The 14115-nt window shown below is 38.0% G+C and overlaps 1 protein-coding gene across 3 annotated transcripts in view; it reads left to right on the top strand.

Annotated features, from left to right (window-relative positions):
* Positions 1–1480: 1480 nt before the first annotated feature.
* Positions 1481–14115, top strand: part of epha3 (eph receptor A3) — a 245408-nt gene continuing 232773 nt past the window's right edge. Inside the window, exon 1 of one of the 3 annotated variants that reach the window (XM_043701197.2) lies at positions 1481–2205. In XM_043701197.2, coding sequence (XP_043557132.2) covers positions 2022–2205 — 184 coding nt within the window. In that variant the 5' untranslated portion in view covers positions 1481–2021. The remainder of the gene's footprint in view (positions 2206–14115) is intronic. The other 2 variants (XM_043701195.2, XM_043701196.2) reach the window with 2 other exon arrangements.

Below are 14115 nucleotides of genomic sequence, written 5' to 3'. Positions count from 1 at the left end.
CTACAAAAATCTACTTCCTTAAGACTGATTTATTTTAATTATTGATAAAATGTTACAAAATGCCTGTACTTCTGCATTTCAGACAGAATTTTTTCCAGAAGAGCTAAAATTGTTTAAATGTATTTTAACTTGTTGTAGTACAATATATGTAGCATGCCATTATTTCTGATGTGATTAACTAAGGCTTTGGTCAATTTATTCTATCTGGTATTGTGATGGATTGAAGAATAGAAAAACATCCAGTATCAATTAAATGAGTTTAACTTTGCAATATCAGAGTGGATCATTCACCATGGTCATATAGGAATTATACCTAACATTATCATTAAATCATGAATATTGTTTTTGAATTTCAACTTTTAATATTGTTGCTTTTGGTTTCCCATATACATGTTTCAAATGGAATCATCCACAGAATGTTTTGTTTTGTGATTTTTTAAAAATCTTGTTGCTTTCAGAATTTAGGATTTGTCATTCAGTCTCGATATCTTCACTATATATATTCATAATTATTGTTAGCCAGTAGCTTAAATTTGCATTAACATGATTCTAATGAATGTTTTAGTGTTTAATGCTAAATAGAGGATGCTGAGCTGATTAAAGCACCAAGTGCAGCAAAATGCTTTAATCAGCTTCAGATTCCAATTTCAGTATGACAAGCTTAACCATTAATTATTACTTTGAGTAGATGGATTGGGGGAAAAGGAAATGAGAGACAATGGTGTAAATTTAAGACTGACTATAGCACCATTTCCTAAACTCCTAAGAATGCATGTTTGCATCCTCAATGCAATAGACAATATATTGATTGATCGTAATGACTTATCTACAGGTGACAGATATCAATATTCAGCAGAGCAAATCAAAATTAAAAAGTAATAAGATGGACATTGATAAGTATGAATAACTTGGATTCTTAAAAGATAACAAGTAAATAGTAACAATGTTTTGGAAGTACAAAGTTTATATGGAGCCTTCATCTAGTGAATTGAATGTAAAAGTATTCCATGATACTATTCAAGGAAGAATAAGGAATTGTTCCATTATTTTAGCAAATACTTATTTTTCAACCAACATAACCAAGAAAATAAATAGACTTGTTATTGATTCTGGAAACTTGCTTTGAGCAAAATGACTGTTACATTTGCCTACATAAGTCAAAGATTTTTTTTAAAAAAATCATTCACAGAATGTGGGCATCGCTGGTTCCACAGCATTTATTGCTCATCCTAATTGTCTGGGGGTAATTAAGAGTCAGTCAATCACATTGCTATGGATTTGTAGTCACATGTAGGCCAAACCAGATAAAGATGACAGATCTCCTTCCCTAAAGGATATTAATGAACCATATATTTAATGAAAATCAACAGTGATTACATGGGTCACCACTGGGATAATATTTTTTTTATATTCCAGTTTTAACTGAATTTAAATTTCACCATCTAGCATGGTGGGATTCAAGCCTATGTCCCCACAGCATTAACGTGGGATCCAGTGACATATATCACTACACCATAGCACCTTTTTGAAGAAAGTGGATCATATGCTCATCTGCACCCATTGAGAGCAAAGATGCAAGGGTGAAGGGTGCAGGGTGGCAGAGTGAGATAACCAAACTACATTTGGAGAGATTCATGGTTTACTAGAAAATAAAGTGTTTAACAGTATGTTCACTGAATAAAATTGTGCTTTTGCTGTAAATAAACATTCTGGCTTACACTATAGTGTACTGAAGCCACCACTTCCATCCCCAACACGCATCAGTAACAAAAACTTTCTTTGTAATTACATTAAATATTAACAAAGAAAAATCAAGGTGAAAGGCTTAGGGATGGTTAAATTACGACGGCGGAAAAAAAGTCTGTTTCCACTGAACTTGTAAATATCCTCACCAGATGGTTTGCGATTAATGTATGTGTGGTCTCTAGGACCCAGTCGCGGCCCTCTGCTGGCAGTAGAAAGGCAGTGCTGACTCCTCCTTATCTGTAGTGTCAAACTTGACATCACCCTGAAAGCTGTGCATGGTAACTTCCACAGCGATCACAGCTCCCTCAGATCATTGCTGGCATGCTTCACAGAGATATGCTCCACTCACAACCGATCACAGCTCCAAAATGGCCTTGGGTTTCCAAATCCGCATTCTCTCTCTGATCCTCTGCTGTGTTATCTGCGTGGCACAATCGATTGGGCATTCTGCAAATGAAGGTAAGAATTAAAAAGAGATCTGAACATTATTCCTCACTGAAGTATTAGAGACGGTCTAGCACACATCGAGTGGGTGGTACTGTACGGCAAGAGGCTGAGCTGCCATCATCTTTTAAGGTGGTCAAGGGCACAATTTAGCAACCTTAATTAATCAAACCGAGTCCATTCAACAATTTCAGCCACGGCTCTCATAATGTTATCGCTGCGATATTTAAACGCTACCATCAGTACTATTGCAGTAAAACAACAGTAAATGAAATCAATTGGAGGGTTAGGGTTAAAATGAGAAAGTTCAAGTAATATGAGTTTGTATGGTTAGCAAAGCAGGAATAAAGGGAATTATTTAAAATCAAGCTTTTCTACCCTCTGTTACTATGAGAATTCAGACATGGCCCGGCAAGTTGATCAATCCACACAGGAGTTATAATGACAGCCACATCTAATAAAGGCGCGTAGGAAAAGAAGTCTCAGCTATGTTAAAGAGTTGAGTCAGTAAGTACTGTTTGGAACGTGTTTATATTGTGAAGCCCATTCTCACACGACAGATTAAATGGCCCTTCATCCTTCACAGATTCACTTTTTCCAAGTATTCGTAAATAAAGGCACGATCATAGCAAGTTTTCCAATTCTGCACCGTTGTTTCTCTCAATGAAGGTACCGTCCGGAAGTGTAAAAAGCAGCAGAGATCAGTTGGGGAGAAACGTGTACACCTGGTGCGCTGCTCAGTTTACGGGGCTAACTCGCTTGAAACTGCCGTTTGTTATTCAAAAGTCCTACAAAATGAATTGGCCAGTCAGGCTGAGATGAGATCCTGAAATCCTCGGTGCATCATTGACACTTCAAAAAAAAACTTAAACCTTTTCCTGTAAATTAATTAAAATCCCTTTTCCAGTCTGCGTAGGTCGAGAGTTTGAAATGACTTTATTATCTAAAGTGCAAACTATCTAAGGAAAGGTGAAGTCGGTGTAGAAATAAAGTATTTTTCAGACCTGGGTAGTTTGCATAGCATATAATGTGTTTAAACTCACTTTATAAAATACACATACAGACAGTTGTCCGACTACAGCCCAATTCATCTTCACAGTTTATTTACTTGAACAAACTCCGGGCGATTAAAAAAAAGGATAGGTCTTAAACTCAAACACAATTACGTTTTAACTCAGACAGATTTACCTTTAGGTAGTGACAGAAAGAGTTTTAGAGATAGGCTGCGTGGAGACAGTCGTGTTTAAATATGACTTTGTGAAACTGGATGGCAAACTCGGCAAATTGTGGTTGAAAGAAGGGGGAAATAATTTGACGGAAAGGCAATGTCATTCCTAATACCAGATTATTAGATAAAACCAAAATGTAAAGTACAGGGTGAGCACATGGGTATGTTTTCACGATACTGAAATTACATTGATAACGAATTAGTATTATGGAGAAATATTTTTTTCATAGTTGATAAAAGTTGCCAGAGCTGATAGTAAAAATCATGATGCGAATTAATAAAATGAGTTGCTCCAAGATCAAGTCAGTTTTCTGTTTTGGTAAGTGAACATGAATGAAACTGCTCACTGATGCTATTCGGTAAAGGTTAGATGCATGCGTCAAATCTTATGGCCACCACTTAAACGTTTGATTAGAAATTCCACGTTTAGTTTCCTTTCGGAAACTTTCTGACTATAGCCGATCCGCTGAAGGTTCCGTGTGGTTTACCTGCACGAGTGCTACAGGGTTTTGTGTGCATAAAGTTTTACTTTTAATTCCCTGTATTCAGGCAGGTTTTCCAAATAGTTTTAAATGCACATTTATGCACATTTGGGTGAGGACTTGTTGGGCCGAAGGGCCTGTTTCCACACTGTAGGGAATCTAATCTAATCTAACCTACAGCATTTATTTCATCTTCGGTTTGGATTTTGGCTTTTAAAAGCAATGGAAACTTCCATATACGGCGGCCTGCTTTGTTGTGTTTATTTTGTAGCATTATCGAGTAAAATCAGGGAATAGATCCCGCCGGGAAGTAATTATTCAATTAGTTGAAATCTGACCAGTGTGGGTCACTGCAGAGCTTTCCTGAGGAAAAGGAGGGATCTGGGCATCGAGGGGAGCAAACTTGTTCACTTTCATAGATTAAAACAAGCTTACTTTATTCCGGCTTTTTTCCTGTCCAGTTTGAAACGAAGGTCGAAGTATTAATCTGACTCAGGTTAAATAAATAAAGTTGGCGGAGACTGGGGAACAAGGTAAAATTATAGCGACGAAAACAACATGCACACAAATGCATGTCAGTTAAGGGGTTAAGGTCTCAATATGAAACAATTTTAAACTGAAACATTTTGTTTTAAAACTGTTCCATACTGCACACACTCAGCATTATGTCAAGAAATTAAAACTCCCTTTGCTGCAATTTTGTTGTCCTTAACGTTTACACAAATCATTCCTGCGATAGAATGAATCCAACTTTTCCATTGTTTGCATTCAATGAAACAGTGAGCAGGAATGATTAGACACACAGCTAGTTGTTCCACGCGCTGCAGCAAGCACCTTTATTTTAAAGGCAGTCAATATGTTCCCCATTTTAAAAGCTTGGCAGGACACAATTCAGTCAGGATTCGGATCTTAAAAAATGGTTGGGAACTTGTTTCTCATGGGCCGGGGTTTTCGCAGTGACCCCATCTACAACACACTCTTAGAAAACTCCAAAACCATCAGCAGCACCTTTTAAAGTGATGTTCTGTCAGCCAGCGTTACGATAACAAGGTTGAAACTTTTTGCCAGTTCCCCCGTTTAAAATATCACGATTTCCTGTTTGAACATTGCACGAATATTACTTGATGTGAGAATGAGAGAGAAAGGGACACGCGAAGCTCTGTTTCTGCCTATTTCCAAATAAATCGTTTAATTTTGAAATGTGGGGTCCACATGTAGAGGCGGTCAGCTGCCTCTCTCTCTCTCTCTCAGTGTTGGACCCAGTACTCGGTTTGCAGCTTAATTTTAAATTGCTTCGAGCAAGCCGTCTGTCACTTTCCATTGGGCCAATTTAGTGGCTGCAAGCAACAGAAACTGGATGAGGAGATGGGGCGATTCCTTCGGCTGAGGAAGCAATTGAATTGTTTTGGACCAAGCTTAATGAGGCAGCGCCGAGGGGGTGGGTGTCGGAGCCTTCAGAAGACGACACTTCCCAATCGCATTTCGCATCCGCCGGCCCTGTGCTACCTTTTTGTTCGTGGGATTCGTGTTCCCACAAGAGATGAGCGGACGGTTTACTCAGTTAGAGTGGCCGCCGTGTGGGTAAAGTAGGTGGCTAGTTTTGTGCTGGGCCGGTGGTTATTCTAATTCTGGGGAGGAAATCTCTGATAGAACTCCGATCTCACGCCTTCCCAACGATAGGGGAAACTGACCTGGGAGGGTCCTCTTTGCCCGTTGGTCTGAAGAAAGCGATAAATCCGCGCGCGTGTGTATATATAAGGCTCGGGTTTAGTTCCAACGTCTGAGCTGGTCGTGCTGATCAAAGCACTGTTTAAACAGCCTCACACACTGAAAGAGGCAGACGCAACAGACATTTAAATGCTAAGTGGATGCAAGAGCAATATAATCGACAAAGCGGCGACTGTGAGGGTTTTGTGTGTGTGTGTGTGTGAGAGAGGGGTTTCCTGTGTTGGCTGGAATACTGCAGTGTATCGGAGCTGACAGCCCTCTGTGAAAGGGGATGGTCATAGCTCTGGAGAATACAGCCCAGGGGTGCAGAGGGAGGAGAGAGACACCAGGGAGCAATAGGCGAGACGTGGAGTGTCTCCAACCCCGCATCCAACATCATGTTAGTGGAAGGACAAATGCATAGCGACCTTGTTAACCTTTGCACACAATCCTATGAATGTTGTCGGCGCCTTTCATGTTCTGCAACAATGTCAGAAAGGTCTTAATTGACGTTTTGTTCCTAGTGAGTTTCTACTCGATTCTCCCTGTGACACTCAAACCCGTTTTATTTTCGCCTCCAAGCTTTTTTCTCCATTTACTGTGTATACGCCGGCATGACTTAGTAAACAGATTACTCTTTCTACAGAAAAAGAAATGAAAATGTGCCGGTAGAAATGGTAATCATCTTATTTTGAAATGGAATGTTTAGTTTAGTGGAGTATGAAGATATCTTTTCAGCTGGATACAAAGAATCCAATTGATCACTGAGATTAACAGAGTCGAGACGCCGAGAATCCCCATTATCGAGATTACTAGGGTAACTGCAGCTAACTTTCCATTGCCATTTCCAAATGAGAAGTATAGAATTCGGGTTTCTTTATCATGCATTAACAACGAATAGCAACGACACTTTGTCGGTTAATGGGCCACGAGACCATTTCTGTAAATGGAATAAAAATCCACACCATTTCAACTACCCTTTTGCTTGTTTTTTTTTTCAAAACAATAAAAGATTTTCGCTAAGTTTTCCTTTGAAAGTTTGTTTCATACAGCTAACTTGAACCCAGTGTTTACTATTGTTAGGATATCAATGGCAATCATTCGAAATGAGAAACCAATCATTTGTACAGCTATAACTCATGCTAACTGATGTATATATGCTCACAGTCTATTAGTGTGAGTGCAGAATGTAGTGCTGATATCTGTCAGGACTCGTAAAGAAATATCCAAGTGCCGATTGTAGTCTTAAGGGCGTTCATTGGTGTTAAAATCAGCAAGATGAATGCCAAGGCAAAATTCAAACATCAATTAATTAGTCTGAAATATTGGAATCTACTGTTTCTGGCTACGACCTGGCCTCAAGTTAAAGCTTTCATTGCTGACCGAATTCTCCCCGCAACCCCCTCACGTTCCAATTTAATTCAGCTTTTCTTTGGAGATGATAATATTTCTCCACAATAATTTATTATTAAATTATCTCATTGAGTATTTTTGGTATTAAATCTGTATAGTGGACATTTCCACTGCAAAGTCTGGTTTTTAAAGTTGACAAGTTTCAAGGGGAGGTGAATGCATCTTCCAAATACATTCGCGCTTTAAAATGTATTCCACTCTATCAATTTAAAGTGTACCAACATAAAACTTAGAGGATACGTTGACTGGATAAAATAATGATGGAATGTGGATGTTTTGACTCAAATGCCATTTTGTGAAACGCACACAGGGATGTCATTGTGCCAGCATATAACTGCAACAATATCTTTTTTAAAAAGTTAATTAAAACGAGAAGAGCCACTAAATTATTGAATTATTCTATATTGCTGTGGACGTTGCATTTGTTCTGTAGTCTGAACATTTCTAGTGGCTATGGAGTTGAATGGAGAATTTCACAGCAAGTGTTTTCTAGGTGTGAGCAAAGCTGCAGGAAAATTCACCACAAAAATAATCAAATCTTTCCCAATAAAACAATAATGCAATAATGGCTATGGGCTGCTCTTGAAAGGTGATCGATCTGTTAAAAGTAACATGATTGTGCTTTTCCTGATAGCTAGTTTAGATAGGGTGACTGAGCAATGCAGATAGGAACCCCTTGGGTATTTGAACCAATGGTCAGGGAGCTATAATTGGTCTGGTTTGATACATAATTTTGGCCTGTTTGAGTGTACAAGCTGCCACTTTTGAATGCAATCTAATGACTCTGACTGCAAGTATATTTCTGTGGACATTGTATATAAGTTCAGAATTGGTGGTAATTCTGATGCTTTGATAGTCCAACACCCTCCTGGTACTTACTGAAAAATGGTCCCATTGCTGAAATCCTAAATGGTGATCTATGCCCATCAAACCCTACTATATAAATCAAACCCTTTAAAATGTAAGGGAAGAAAGGTTCCAAACATGTAAGAGCAAATCCAATGCCATCAGTGGAAGTAATTAATTTTGCAATAATTAGACTTCAATTTTCTTTGTGGCTAATGGGAATTGAGATGCAATTGTAATGGTTAATCTGTAATGTGTGGAGGATATTACTTTTTAAATTTGGAAATAATTGCAATCATCATGTTGCTATTGTATACGGATCTCAAAAAAATTGAAATGTGAAAAGGTCAATTGTTTTTCCCTTTCTGTTTCTCAAGGAAATTTGTGATTAGTTCAATCCTGGAATTTCAAATAATTTCAAATAAAGAATAGCACATTTAAATGAACAGATCACAACATAAAACGTAGCCAATGTAATCACTAAAATTTCAAGCCCATAGTTATTGAGCTTTATTATACCGTACTTTATAGATTTTTTTTCCCACCACCTAAATGGAACATTATTTAATTGAACAATAACCCTTTTTGTGGATTGCAGCTTTCACTGAGATCTTCACATTGGGTACTAAACCATTTTGAGGAGCAGTCTTTATTCATGTGATTGTAGAAGTCTCTGACTAATGGAGAATGGGCATCACGCAGCAACAAATTCAGTCCAACTAATTCTATCCCAAACCAATTTGGTCAACTCAATCCAACTGAAGACAGCCAGGAACAGTAAGCAGAGTACAATAAACTCAGTCACATGCTCTGTCCATATTGGAGAAATGATAAAAATGCAAAGGATAAGCCATCACCTTATTTAAGAAATCATACCATCTGCACAATAAATCCTCTTCTCTACTAAGGCTCACTGAATACACATTTGGATAATGGAAATATAAATAGGCAGAAATATAGTTTAAAAGAAGTTATATGTGGATTACTTTTGAGATTTATTTTGCTATTCTGAATTGTGTTCATTTATATTTCAGACATAACATACTTTGTTATACCTGACAATGATGTTATCTATTTGTCATTTTTCTTTTCTTTGTAACTACCACAGTCCAAGGGACAGAAGCATATGAATACTTTTCAAGCTAGATCTCCAGTTTCACAATATGTTGCTATTTGCCATTTCTGTAAGTGGTTAGGATAGTGCTCATTAACTGCAAAGAAAGGCACTATTCGCATATGTGACTAATTATTTATCAATCATGACCAAAATTATGGCACAATGCCCATTCTGGACTATGGCCACTTAGTAAATAGAATATTGCAGCAAAATATGCAGCCATAACACAAATCCTTTATTTGGAAAGCTGCTATCATTATTCATTCATGCCTGCAGTACTAGTGAGTTCTGTCCTTTAATCACTTGTGAAAAATGCAACCCATGCACATATACACTAGTACTGTTGAGATAACCTATATTTCATGCAGAGATTGAAATGAGTGAAGAGATTGTCAGAAGGGGAGAGCTGAGTGCCAGCTAGATAATTAAGAGCTGATAGAGCTGGAGATTAGTAATGGCAGCTGTGGACTAGGTGATTGATGGCTGTAGTAACCACAGCATTAACACTTTGTTAAAGTAGAGCCAGCTCAATCCTATCACTTCGCACTCATTGACTGCATACTGCGTTATTGTCTCTCATGTGCACAAGTTGTTCTGACATTGTCTGTAGATGAATTATGCGACGTATACACTATAGATTCTGACAAATGATATTCAAGGTGTAATAACTGCAGTCAACACTCACAGGATCAGGGCTAGAAACAGGATTAAGCAACCCTTTGAGCCTCTTCCAACATGAATAGACAAATTGGAAGAAAGTCATAAAGTGATGTTTCAGTGTGAAGTTGGGGTAAATCAGTTGCAGGCATACTTTCCTTCAGCTTTTGTGCTAAAGTTACACAAAAACTTTCCAAGAAATTTATCATATTCAATCTGTGGTGCACATGCAGTGTACTGCTGAAGCATTGTATTCCAGAAACTGGTACAAAAGTAAGTTCAAGTAATATCACACCTGATACTCAAACAGTTCCTGCCTCTTGCATTACATTTCCATCAAAGTTGTAAATTTGCTTCCAGTGGCAACTGTTGAGTGATCTGAAGTCTTTGCTGCAAAAAGGCACACTTTGTACAACAGATTCCAAGAACTGACAGCAAACTTGAGCAACAGATTTGTCAGAAAGAAACCTTTCCTTTCAGGCGACGCAACTTTCTCAACATCAGGCTAAGTATATTGAAAATTATAATATGAAATTTTCTGTGAATGATTTGGATGGGATATACCTAACTTGGGAACCAGGGTATGCCATTTCCCCTATCTAGTAAGCTTGGTTGATCTGAGTGCTATTAGTACTTCCCATCCACCAGTATTGTCAGGAGTGAGCTTTGCAGATTACCATTATCGTTGAGTTTTGTTCCCCCTTAGATAATAGCTTTTCGTGCCTCGAGTGATGCTTGGACATTGTAATTCTGTCTCTAGAGACAGTATTATAATAAGGAATATAAAATTCATTACTGTACAAATTTGGAGCAGAGAATGACTATATTTGTTGACTCTGCTCATTGTTCAGTGTTTCACCTGGGCTGTGAGATCCCTTGACTGCATCAAGTGCTCGAAAGTGAAATTGATGTTTGCACCATGTAAGTCATACCAAAGTATGAGTGTATCGTGTGATGAAATTTGTGCTATTTTGTTAGCATGTTTTATTTCATGGCTTCTTGTAATTCAATAACATTTCTACGATGTGCATTTAGCTGATTGTAGGACATTTTAAAGGTACTATAATGTCCTGCCAGCTGTTTGAGTTGGCGAAGCATCTCTGGCAGATTGCAGAAGCATCTTATCAGCTTGTCAGAAGTGACAGTGCCCAAAAAAGGCACTTGCAACATGAGTACTAAGTGGTGCGTGTTCAATTGCCTTTTTGAAAAGTCAACACACAGTAATAATGCCTTCATGGTTGACTCTAATATATATTTAACCTTCCATTAGTGCAATTAGGATAATAGACAACAAAGGGGGCTGTAACCATTACAGATACTACATTCCTGCACCTTAGAACATCATTCTGCTTCCAAACATAGATTTTTTTTGCAAGATAAGGAGAACAATTTTATTTATTTAATTTTACATTAAGCAGAGGAGGTTAAATAGAGATTTCACGGTACAGGAGCAAAATATTAAATATCTGAAACACAATTTGTCCTTCAAATTCAAATGTTAATTCACAAAAAAAAAGCGGAATTGGAAAAAAGAATTCAAATTATGGCTGACAGAATTAGTTGCAAACATCAACACGACTTTAGAAGTTATGGTTTCCGGAACCTTTCTGTAACCTCATTGATATCAAGCTTCTTTTATAACTCCCTAGAGTGGTTCTCTTCTATCCATACTTCTGCCCATCCTTTCTGTAATTATACACTCTCAATAGTGGTCAATTCAATGGTAATTTAACCTTCAGATACCTCTTGTATCTTGATCTTTTTATGATCGTATTTCAAAAAGCCTTGTGAAATATTGTTTTGTGTGAGGAATGTTATGGAAGTGTAAGTTGTTTCTGTTGTATAGGTTGGAAATGATCTTGTTTTATTTGTTAACACTGGACAGTAACCTATCTAAAAGCCAGAAGGCTGGAAATATAATAGGATACCCAGAGTTTTATGGGTTAGAGAACAATCCATCAACACATAAACACTTCCTCCACTCAATTATTTCTCTATTATTATAACTTGTACGCGGTTGGCTTTTCCACAAGCTGCCAGGAAGGAAGGTCACTTGATGCTCAAATAAAACAAAGTCGCATATTGTTATGTCAAAACTGATTGCAACATAACTGAACTGAACTCTGATTAATTTTCATGCACTTTCATTATTCACAAGTACATATCTTTGCAAGACTCTTATCCATCTGCATGATCACACCTTTCAGGAATAAGTAAAATGCTTCATATACATAACCTGGGGAGATGATAGCCTAATGTTATTATTAGCTCGATTATTAATCCAGCAAATTTAGGTAATGTCCTGGGACTTGGGTTCAAATCCTGCCATGACGAATGGTGAAATTTGGATTAAATAACAAATCTGAAACTAAGAGTCTAATTATAACCATGAACTGTTTTCAATTGCAGGGAAAATCCATCTGGTTCACTAATGTCCTTTAGGGAAGGAAACTGCTGGCCTACATGTGACTCCAGACCCACAGTAATGTGATTGATTTTTAACTCCCCTCTGGGCAATTAGGAGTGGACAATAAATACGCACATCTTGTAAATGTATTTTAAAAATTGACTTTGAATTGACTTATTATGTAGACAAACGTAGCAGTCATTTTGCACAGTGCAAGTTCCTGGAAACAACATTGTGATCAATCATAAGTCTATTTATTTTCTTGGCTGTGTTGCTTGAAATAGAAATATTAGCTAAAACATTGGAACAATTCCTTAATACTCTCTGAATAGTGTCTCAGCATCTTTTCACAATAAATTCATGAAAACAAACAGAAATATCTTGTTTTAAAAAGATTTACAAGAATGTTGCCAGGGTTGGAGGGTTTGAGTTATAGGGAGAGGTTATAAAGACTGGGGCTGTTTTCCCTGGAGCATCGGAGGCTGAGGGGTGACCGTATAGAAGTTTATAAAATCATAAGGAGCATGGATAGGGTAAATAGACATAAATATGTTGCAGAAATTGTCAGGTCTTTGAAATTTATTGCATGAACTATTCCCCATAAGAACAGCATTAGCTTGGTGTTATAGCATGTGTTAATTACAAGGTAAAGTTTCCGGTCCAATTCATGTTCCTCAGTTCCAAATTCAAAAGTGCACTCTTTATTTCATCAGTGTGACACTTCAAAGTCTCATTGCTAATTATTCTAATTCTGATGCATGTGGCAGAAATGTTCCCTTCTGAGAAGCAGCAAGGATCAGGAAGGAACAATAATCAGGTGAGTTGGTCCAAGGGAAATAATCTTCCCTTAGAAATTAAAGTCTGCCTATGGAGGCTCAGCATTGACTTTCCCAACTTGTCTCCAATTACATCTGATTAAGGTCAATTAGTACCAACTAAGGTACCTCAGACTGCATAGGCTGCAAGTGAGATGAGAAAGAGCTGGCCTACCCAAGTAATCATTTGATTAACTTGTGCAGAAAATATGTCAATTTGAGGTGGATCAGAGATCAGGCAAGTCCCTTGAATGGCACTAATTTGTGCAAGACCGAAGCACTAGAGAAGATAGTGGCTCTCAGGGGGCTAACAATCTGACCTCTGACCACAAACCCCAGAAATCCTTTCCAAACAGTTCTCATAGTACATCTTGCCTCTGCTCCCCCACTTGGAAGGTTGGCAATGTTGGTATCCTGGCAATAGCAACAGCTTCAGCCTTAATACTGCCAGCCTCTGAATGGCTGGCAACTTCAAGCCAGGGTGGCTTGGGGGATATGGAGTATTGCTTAACCAGGAAATGATGCTTCCAACAGCAATAAAGTGACCACTCAGGTACCAGAGAGACTTGGAGGTTATGTGTCTTGCAAATAGTAGATCAATGTTTGAAGACAAAACCGGAAAATCCTAGCAAAGTTGACCATTAGCATTTTGAAATGATAGTGAGCTCCTCAACCAATGAGTCAGCATTTTACAATCAGCTCTTCCACTAGATCATGAATCTGTACCAAGCAGGAGGTGGACCAAGAGGCTATCTCATGGATTAAATGGGAATGTGAAACTAGGTATCATGAACAACCGGATCAGTTATGGAGTGCGGAATTACAGGCCAGTCAACTTTATACATTGTTTTCTTCTATTGCTGGTCATGCTTGGAATGGTGACAATAATGATTTAAAAAAATTTGATATCTGGCAGTTCCAATTACAAGTGTTTATTTAGTGAGTGTCCTTTGGGAAATTAAAAATGAAACAAAACTGAAAGATTGAATTTTTATAAGTATATAATTTTGCTCAAGGCCAGTTTACTCGGCCGCGCTCAGCTGCTGCTCAAGTTGTGATCGGTTTGATACCTGGGGTCTGCAGACCTACCAGGGGTTCACAACACGAGGGCCTGTCAACAGATGGGTAACATGGATGACTACATCCAGCAATCCAGGTCCAGGGTAAACAATTAATTAGCAGCCTGAAGTGTGTTCTGGACCCACACTTTGCAATCTTCTTCTCTCTTGATTTTGGGCTCTTCATAACTCTGT

The sequence above is a fragment of the Chiloscyllium plagiosum genome, unplaced genomic scaffold (genome assembly GCF_037043375.1).
Source record: "Chiloscyllium plagiosum isolate Xiang-an unplaced genomic scaffold, Cpla_swu_hap1 HiC_scaffold_12, whole genome shotgun sequence".
NCBI lineage: Eukaryota > Metazoa > Chordata > Chondrichthyes > Orectolobiformes > Hemiscylliidae > Chiloscyllium > Chiloscyllium plagiosum.
Note: the sequence above shows the minus strand (reverse complement) of the source record. Positions and strands in the feature narration are given on the sequence as shown.